The 10,299-nt window shown below is 47.7% G+C and overlaps 1 protein-coding gene across 2 annotated transcripts in view; it reads left to right on the top strand.

The window, feature by feature from the left end:
- Nucleotides 1-8,329: 8,329 nt before the first annotated feature.
- raw overlaps nt 8,330-10,299 on the top strand; it is a 276,295-nt gene continuing 274,325 nt past the window's right edge. Inside the window, exon 1 of one of the 2 annotated variants that reach the window (XM_065437378.2) lies at nt 8,330-8,559. In XM_065437378.2, coding sequence (XP_065293450.1) covers nt 8,395-8,559 — 165 coding nt within the window. In that variant the 5' untranslated portion in view covers nt 8,330-8,394. The remainder of the gene's footprint in view (nt 8,560-10,299) is intronic. The other variant, XM_065437376.2, reaches the window with a different exon arrangement.

Genomic DNA, 10,299 nt, shown 5'->3' with positions numbered 1-10,299 from the left:
CGTGAGGGTGTGTGTTGTACCGGTCGCCAGGATAGTAATCATGGCTGGGGCTTTCGCCTTTTTTTTTTTTGCATGAAACTGATTAACGCCATCCCGAAGACCTCTACAAAGCCACACGTTTAGCATCCATATGCTTGATGCCAGAAGAGACAAATTCTCTTATTAGTGTTCGATGCGCAGCTGCGGGTGGTCGCCTACGTATGATAGTATATTCCTCGCTCAGCACCGTAGTCATGCGCGCTATTGCGCCGATGGGAGGACGAATAGCTTACAGGGCGACGGTGACACGTGGATGGAACAGTCGCACTTTTCGTAGGTGAAATTGCAGCAGGCTTAGGCGCTGCAATTTTAACCACGCAACCCGCCCACCTCAGCCGCAAGCGTTAATATTGTCGCCCACGCAGTACATCGCATTAAAAAAAAATTGCAGGGAACACACAGCGCGATTTGGATTGTTCAAGCGAATCACCTGAGTAGGCGGACATCACCTGTACGACAAATCGCAATGCCCACGTAGCCAATTAAAAATATTCACTAATTTACTTTTTAATTATTCATTTAAAGACAAAAGTATGAATCGCGAAATTGAAGCTGAGCACTATTGAAGCCATGCTATGCCTGCTTAGCAGAAATCTTAAACCTTACACCAATTATAAAAGATCCGTCCTCAAAATATGCTACGAAATACACTGGCGTTGCAGTTAACAGTTTAACAAAAGAGTCCCTTTATCAGTTCGAGACTATCTCAAATGGAACGCTAATGCATTTATTTTTCATTACTTTTTTTTACATTCACTTTTGCATTGCGTTGGGCGGGTGTCAGGTTGCAAAGGGGTCCTAGTCATGAGATTTCATGAAAGCAGACATCACTAATATTGGCTTTAATTTCGCAATTTAGACATCTGTCCTGAAGTGAACAATATCAATGTAAATTAGAGAATGCATTTTATTATCTGCTTGAACACTGAGATTTCTCATGCAGGTATCTTGCAACTCTTCCAGGAGACACCGGATGTGGACGGACATCTGCTTCATCTCTGGAATGCTCGAAGAGGCCTGACCAAACGATGGAAGAGGCAGCAGCACAACCGTAAGCTCAAACAAAGAATCGCCCGGATCACAGCAGAAGCTGAAGAATACGCCACCAGCCTCACTAATAACAATTGGCCCAACCTCTGCGACCACCTTACTGGCACACTAAGTACTTCCAAAAAGTGGTCCCTCCTCAGAGCAGTACGCAACCCAACGCACACAAAAACGCACACAACCAACACTGTCCGCACTTTCATCCACAAAGAACAAATGGATGATGACGCTCTCCTCCAAACACTGCAACAGAGATACATTGCTACAGGTCACCGACCGGAGTACAAAGACTATCCACACGAGGAAGATACCCAGTTGGACGGCGATATTACAGAGACTGAAGTGAGGGTAGCCCTAAACGGCATAAGACGTAACACGGCGCCTGGAGCAGACAGCATTCACTATGCACTGTTACGCAACCTCGAAGATCAGACCATACGGCAACTAACTGCATACTACAAAGACATTTTGAAAAACGGAACGCTTCCACAGGAATGGGGACACGCCGATATTACCTTAATTCTGAAACCCGGGAAACTGCTGTCCCTCTAAAATCTCAGACCCATTTCCCTGACTTCGTGTATTGGCAAACTCTTCGAGCACGTAGTTCTAATGCGCCTCCAGCCTCACCTCGAAGCGAATCAATTCTTCCCCAATACCTTTATGGCTATCGACCAGGTCTGTCTGCGCAGGACTTACTCCTAGAACTTAGGATGTTGTGGATAGTCCAAGTAAAGCTCAAACAAGAGCCATTCTGGCGTTGTACCTCAAGGGGGCCTTCTATAACGTCTCACATGACCTCATTCTAAACAATCCTGCGTTCTCCCGATGCGGAAAACGCATCTATGATTATGGCCGAGCCTTTTTATCTGACCGCACAGCCACCATCGGTCTACGTGATATTTGGTCAGATATTATAAAGCTTTCCGCCAGAGGGACTCCCCAGGGTTCGGTTCTCTCGCCCACCCTGTTCAACGTGGCGATGGCAAAGCTACCATCGCTACTCAAAAAAATTCCGAACGTACAGCATACCCTGTACGCCGATGATGTTAACAATCTGGGTGACCACAGGGTCGGACGGCACCATTCAAGACGTACTACACGAAGCAGTAAATCAACAGCCGGAGGACTCACCTGCACAGCTGAGAAGTAGGAGCTCCTGCTTGTAATAAAAAAAACGCAATAAGGCCGATATTCCACCAGCCATCACATTGCACCTCAATGGCAACGTTATTCCAAGGGCAGACAGACTACGTGGACTAGGCCTTCACATACAACACAACGGGAAGGCCACACATACCCTACACATGCTCCGCCAACAACTTACCCAAGTAACGCACATGATAAAGCGCATTACAAACCGCCGACAAGGACTCCAAGAAAAAGATGTACTCCGAATTGTGCAAGCCCTCCTAATTAGCCGATCAACCTACCACCTCCCCTATCATTAAAATAAATTATGGGGTTTTACGTGCCAAAACCACTTTCTGATTATGAGGCACGCCGTAGTGGAGGACTCCGGAAATTTCGACCACCTGGGGTTCTTTAACGTGCACCTAAATCTAAGTACACGGGTGTTTTCGCATTTCGCCCCCATCGAAATGCGGCCACCGTGGCCGGGATTCGATCCCGCGTCCTCGTGCTCAGCAGCCTAACACCATAGCCACTGAGCACACCTCCCCTATCATAATCTGACTCAGACCGAGATGCACCAGATGGACACCCTCCTCCGTACGGCACTAAATGCAGCGCTAGGACTGCCACAACATGTGTCTATACGCAGTTACTACTACGACTCGGGGTGCACAACACCATTGGCGAACTAGTCAAAGGTCATCTAACAGCCAATTGCAACGTCTGCAACGAACAATGCAAGGGTCTCACATTCTATCCCGGCTAGGATACCAAACACCAAGAAAACCACAACACGAAAACCGCACTCTTCTTGCGCTTAGAATTCACAGCAAAATTCACGTGGCCCCGATTCCCCGGAATATGCACCCTGACCGTCATAAAGGCCGAAGAAAGGCAAGAGCACAAGCCCTCGCTCGACTATTTGGTGATGACACATCGAACACACCGGTCCTATACACCGACGTGGCTCGCTACCCACAGAAACGTGCCCTATGTCTAGTCGTACTAGATAGTGCAGACATTCTGAGGGCTTCGGCCACGCTCAACACTGTGGACAGTGGCACGGCGGAAGAGGCTGCTATCGCCCTAGCCATCGTACACGCTTCGACCATGCCAGCACCGGATGGACGCATCACAGTGGTCACTGATTCACAGACCGCCTGCAAGACTTTGGCACATCGGAGGGTGACACCCTACACACACCGCATCCTTACATCATTACACCCCACAGCGTTGTTACACAGGGTGCGTATCGTCTGGACACTTGGACACGCCTCTCTCCATGGTAATGAACGCGCTAATGCGGTAGCCCGAGAGCTCGCTAACCGGGCGCCATTGGAAGAGTTGTCCAACCCAGACGACGCACCGACAGAACCACTGCACTACACTGAAACTCTACAATATTACAGAGATACCAGGAGACACTTCCCTTCACCCCATAAATCCCTTAACCGAGAAGATGCCGTCGCCTAGCGACAGCTGCAAACTAATTCATTTCCCTGCGTCTTTTATCTTCACCTCTTCCACCCCACACAATATCCCTCATACTGTCCCTATTGTGAAGCAAAGCACACAGTATATAATTGCACCTGGGAGTGTCCACACCCTCCGGGTTACTCCCCTATTACTTCACCTTCATCTTCCTCCTGGGAGACTGCGCTGACCAGCTCAGACCCGCAAGAGCAGCGACGGCTGATCCGACGGACACGCGTAGTGGTGCGAGCCAATGGGGCCCGGAACTAAGGGCTCCACCCTACGAGGAAGTCACCCAATCTCATTATAAATAAATGTTTTCTCTCTCTCTCTCTCTCTTCCAGGAATCCACCAGAAAGGGCGGAAAAGTACTACCTGTGACAGGGGAGTCATTAAAGCTATTAATTTCTAAATGAAAGAAAAAAGAAAAACGAAGAAAAATAAAAGATAGTATGCTGGAATACATACGCATTGCAGAGCCAGAGGAGATAAAAAATTTAGGTAAGAAAAAAACTGAAAATGCTCCTAAATGGTTCCTTTCGTTTACGTTTTCGAAGTTTGAGCACATGTGCAGTCAAGAAAGCTTGCATGGGCAGGCACGTACAAATTTTCGCTTCCTGAACACGCTAACTTGTATACAACTGCTCATTTTTACATTTTTATGGTTAACCAGCACTTTCTGCCCTATGTAAAGGCTACAATATCAGGCATAAGATATAACGGGAGGTATAAAGTTCTCATCTATCGGAGTAAGCTCTACAAGATGCAAACATTGTAACAGTGTAACAGTGGCGCCAGGTGTCCTGTTACAGTATGTACATACTGTAACTTTTTTTTTTGTCTAACCCACTCCTGCGATAGCCCCATATAGGGGCTGCAGTATGTACAAACAAACATAAACAACGTAACCCGGCGGTATATGGTGCTTAAGTCTGGTGTTGGGCTGCTGAGCACGAGGTCGCAGGATCGAATCCTGGCCACGGCGGCCGCATTTTGATTGGGGCGAAATGCGAAAACACCCGTGTACTTAAATTTAGATGCACGTTAAAGAGCCCCAGGTGGTCGAAATTTCCGGAGTCCTCCACTACGGCGTGCCTCATAATCAGAAAGTGGTTTTGGCACGTAAAACCCCATAACTTCTTTTAATGGTACTTAAGTCGAGTTCATGCTGTCTCTGTAAATTTTATGAACATATCGATGCTGTCTTCAAACCTACTAACGGAAACTAACCAAAAAATCCGATCCCGCGCGTATTTTGCCATTATTTACGATATTCAGCACCCCGGGGTACGGGCTCGCACTGCAACGATTCCGGGACCTTTGGCTTCACCTTTGTCATGGTGGTCCTTGGGTGAAACCTAATTTAAGCCACTGTCGAGGTTCGTTAAGCGACACTCACACGGAACGTTTTTCGGACCTGAAAGTACCACTTAAGAGATGCCACTACACAAGTTTCCGAAGAAGTGCAGTGGCGTTCCCGTTGTCAACGACAACAACGAGAACGACGACAACGGGACGAAAGTGAGTCGAACACCAATACGCGGGCACCAATACGAATTCTCTGGACAGCACCAGTTCCGAGATATTAGCTTTCAAAGTGTCCGACGAAATGCATTGGTGTTCCAGTTACGTTATTAGGACACCTCTTTATTAGGAAACCACATTTTATGCGTTGAAGCGCAAAAGTAACTGGAACACCAATGAATTTTGACGGACACTTTGAAAATTAATGTCTCAGAACTGGTGCTTCCAAAGAATTTGTCCAAAGAATTCGTTCCAAGTGGATACTCCATGCGAACTCAGTGGCTATAATTCGTAAATTTAGATATATGGCGTACAGTAATTAATTAAAAGGTTAATTAGTGTTATTATTTCAATTATTCACTTGAACATTTTGATTTCTAGCAGAAGTAGTGGCCGCCTCATCGAGTAATTAGACCAATTAAGGGTTAGGACTGCGCTATCTGTCATAGGCAATCTTTAAAAAATTTGGTGCAGCTTAAAAAAAAAAAGACACCCTGTATACTCGAGCACGTGTTCACGCGTAGTCCTGATTCACACAGCCGTCATCCGCACCATCTCGTCACCGTCACGGCACCGGAGTTCGTCAGCAGAGAGCTTTTCTTTGCCGGTTTCTCTTCAAAAGCCAGACGCCGGCAATGTTGACCCGTGCTCTTCACGTCTCATGCTCATTACTACGAATAAGAGAAGGCACGCACACACGCACACACGCACGCACATACTCTCTCTCTTACACACACACACACACATGACAAAACAAACATAACACCACGAAAGCAGAGGCATTGTGCCAGCGCCTTAGGCAGCCGGCGCAGAGGCAGCCGGCATCGACTCGCCCTCCTGAGACAGTGGTGGGAAGCGTCTTTGAATAAACACGGTTCTTTTTAGCAGCTTCTCCTTCCAGCGTATAAGACGAGGTCAGTTGCAGAAACAGCTAGATGTTTGCTGCGATTTATAACGCCATAAAGTGCAGAAAAAGTTCACCCCGAATATACGGGTAAACGCGCACGGGGCTGCTTATCTCTCCCGTTTCAAAGGGTCTGCTGTCTGGTGTAGGGGCGGAGGCATGGCCTATAGGCCACTTCGCTTTGCGTTTCAAAGGAGAAGTAGATAGCGGGTAAGGGTGTGGGGCCCGGCTTACCGTCGGTTATCAGCATTGGTGCTTATTTAATTGTCTATTACACTGTATGAACTTCCCGAAGCCTATTCAACAAAATATATAACGTTGACCTTCTAACAATTCCATGGAAGTGGGAATGCCAAAGGTTCATTAATGTGCTCTCTTGTGGCATCCTATACGGCAGGCCCGCGGGCCCGACCGCAGAGGTTCTGCATTATTAATGGTGGCTCCGGGTTTGTTATTACTGAAATATAGTTGTTGCTCTGTCACGCGAAGGGGAGTTGCTTTTGCCGCACCCTACTCCGGAGGAGTACGCGAACATCCTCACCAAAAGGTCTTGACGTGACTCCAAGAGGCTAACTACGCGAAGAAAACAGCTCATAGCATGAGACACAAGCAAGACGCACAAAGCACAGCGATATGCATGTTTTACTTGCGTCTCGATCTTTCCGCGCCTTTTTGCGCACTTGTCTTTGTGCAGTCATGCATGAGCTGGCATGAAATCAGATTCTTTTTGACGTGTCTTTCGAACCACTCATAGATATGAACATGTACCATTCGGCTGTATGGCTCAAAGAAATATCGTATTTACTTACAGACGTCTGTTATCCCCTTACGGCGCAAGCGAAACGACAGGCTGCCCAAAATTCCGCAGGTCTAGGGACGCAACTCACCTAAGAACTAATGCCCACAAAACAAAAACAAGGCGCTTAGCTAAGCCATTTAATCCTTCCCTCTTTGACACTGGTTGTTTGGAGCCGCGGCTCTCTGTGCGTAAGACAGGAGTCGAAGAGCAATGGCTGCCGAAGCGGGCACGGGTGACCGAGGGACCGTGAATACACAACAGGCTCTCACGCGGTGCATCAAACGACTGCGGGAAGACGAGCTTGCAGGGATCGCTCGCAGTGAACAAGCGGGGCTATTGGCGACCGCGGGGCCCGCGCTGCAGGCATACGGCAAGGGGAGGGGCTCCCGAAATAAACGTTTGTTGAAACCGAGGAAGCGGGCCCTGAAAATAGGAGCTCATGCCAGAAGCAGCCGCATCGGGGCCTGCCCCTCCCCCTCGGCGCCGCAGAGGCAGCGCTCGGCAGAAGCCACTCAGGGAAGACCCCGGCGGTGCCGCGCGGGAAACATGCTGCTCCCGGGACTGTGGGCCCTGCAGCGCAGGTCCGCGTAGAAGAGCGCCGCTTCCCTGCAGCGCCGAAAGCCGAGCAGCGAGTGCTTGCGGCGTCGCGCTGCCTGCTTCCGTGCGCAGACCCCGCGAAAGGTGAGGGGTCACGCCGGGCCGAGGACAGTTCTTGGCCGTCCAGGAGGCCTGGTGACGTCGGCGGAACATCCTGGATCGTCCTTGTGCACACACACCGACGACACATAATCGACACGAAGCGAAACGCACGCGACCGCGGGGAAAGTGCATATCTGGGACGTGACTTTGAACCGTACATTGCGATAGCCTCTCCTTGCGAAGACACCTGTGGTTCAGGCCCACGTGCTCCACATAAATCCCGCAGACTCCTTGCGTGCATCCGCATAAGCGCGCATCTTTAGGAAACCGGGTACGCCGGTTACTCCTCGAAGGACGTCGGGCGAGGCGTCAAGGAAAAAGAACAGCACGGTGTCGCAACCAGCAGTGCGCAAAGCTGACTCGTCGACGAACGCGTGCCACCATATCGGACTGAGCTAGAAGTGTGCGCGATAAGGAAATGCGCCTTGGCAGTGTGCTGCCGCACTCAACAGGCAGGTGAACTTCGGTTTGAGTGAAGGGGGGCAAACAAGCAAGTTGGGGAGCGAACAAGTCAAACACGAAGAAGCGTTACGAACGGCGAGTGAGGAGTCAGCTTAAATGACAAACCAGAGCTGCGTACGATACGCGGTAACAGTGACTCCGTAACGGTTGTTTACGTGCCTCCTTTTACAGCGAATTGTGTGTGAAACATTTATCGCTTTACGTCCGGACGGCACTTCGCAAGAACAGCGGTTGACCTAATTATATACCGCTCTGTCTCCAACTCAGGTGGACTGGTTGAGGCAAGGTGTGTGGCCGAGTGTGTTCTCTGTATATGAGTTCGCAAGAACTGCTAAACACTGGGAAAGTTTGCTTAGCCGGTGTGTTTCGAAACACTTCGTCACTCAAAACGGACGAGCATCCATTCAAACGTCAGATAACGGACATCCGATTATGCAAAGCGCCCCTGAGTGTTGCTCTTGGATACTTCCAGCTTCCGGTAAGCGTGCAGGAGCAAATGCATGTCTGTGGTATGCATGTTCATGGTGTGCACGTTCATGGCGTGCATGTTGATGGCGTCCGCTGTCATTGTATTTCTGAAGCCCCCAGAGGAAGCGAATTGTTGTTGCGCATATAACTGCAGCCGCCTCAGAGAAGAGTGTTTTAAGTAATCGCCAGATTCCGCTGCAGTAACAAAAAGGTTCCACCATTCTACTATGAGTTGAAGTGGTTTAACGCTGTACATTACGGCTCGCAGTAACTTCGAATATTAAGACTTACTCGAACGACAGAAAGAGAGAACGTTCGCGCACGAACGACTCTTTGAATGTTTAAGTGAACGGTGCCGGGTATTCAAAAATACTTACTGCTTCTTTCATGTCACTTGACGTTAATCACGGAAACAAAGTACTAGTTTCACTCTGCATTGAAAGAATATGCAGCGTGAAGCTGTAGTACTTCTATCAGGGACACTGCATTAACCACCGCGTACTATAGCTTTAATTAAGGGTATATATACCGAATGTTTAAGCGAACACTTTCACAATTATTTTTTTTAATTGCCTGTGGCAGATAGCTCAATTCTAGCCCATGAGCTGGTCTACTCGAAGAGGCAAACATTACTTTCACAAAATATGGAAATGCATAATTGAGTGATTAACAAAATTTTCCGAATTAGGGTTTTAGCTAATAGCCTTAATTATGGTACATATTGCAATTTACAAATTCTAGCCGGGGAGTTCGCAAGGTGGATAAGGATGACAACAGTTTCGGGATATTAATTCCCGAACTTTGTGGAGAAATACATTGGTGTTCCAGTTACTTTTGTGCTCCAATGCACAAAACGACGTTTTGTAAGGAAAGTAAGTGGAATAACAGTGAATTTTTACCACAAGTTTGACGGCACATATCTCGTAAATGGTGTCACCCACACAATTATATTCAAGTTGATAGGCCTTGCAGTCTCACGCGCTAGAATTTGTAAATTGCAATATGTGCCATAAGGTCATCAGTTAGAAATTAATAAGTGACTTTTAGTTAGTCTATTATGCATTAAATTTTTTTTTTGCCACTAATGTCCGCCTCTTCGAGTAGACCAGCTCATGGACTATAATTACGCCATGTGATCCATTTATTGAATTCCGATTTTCATTGTCATTAGATAGAACTATGGAAACCCTTATTCATCGATTAAGGCTAGGCACCGCCTACACAAAGCATTTCTTACACAGAATTGGCCGAGCGGTAACGCCCGAATGTGATCGTGGATTTGTAGACGAAGATATATGTCCCCTCTTTTTAGATTGCCCACATCACGACACACCCAGATGCCGACTTAAATCAGCGCTAATTAAATTATACCGCAGACCTTTCAGTTTAAGGAAACCTTTGGGCCCTTGGCCAACAACGGCCTTGCAGAAGAGCGCTTTAAAAGCACTAAAGAGTTTTCTTGAAGACAGCGGCATTGTTGGGCGTTATTAGTGCTTTCATTGTTCCCTTCATTTCAATATCACTGTATATATGCATGTGTTTGTGAATTATGTTGACTGTTCTGTTGCGACTGTATGTGATAATGAATTTACACGATGTATGTACCACCCGCTGACTAGACAATGTGTTATTAGGCGACGGTATCGTTTGTACTTTTGAGACTTTTATCTACATAAGTTGGGAGACATTTACCTTGTATATTGTATGTATCATGTGTTCCTTACGTCATAGTCTTCCTGTGGAAACGTTG

Source organism: Dermacentor albipictus, chromosome 1 (genome assembly GCF_038994185.2).
Source record: "Dermacentor albipictus isolate Rhodes 1998 colony chromosome 1, USDA_Dalb.pri_finalv2, whole genome shotgun sequence".
In the NCBI taxonomy this organism is placed as follows: Eukaryota; Metazoa; Arthropoda; class Arachnida; order Ixodida; family Ixodidae; genus Dermacentor; species Dermacentor albipictus.
The sequence above is the reverse complement of the archived record's forward strand: the minus strand, read 5'-3'. Positions and strand labels throughout refer to the sequence as shown.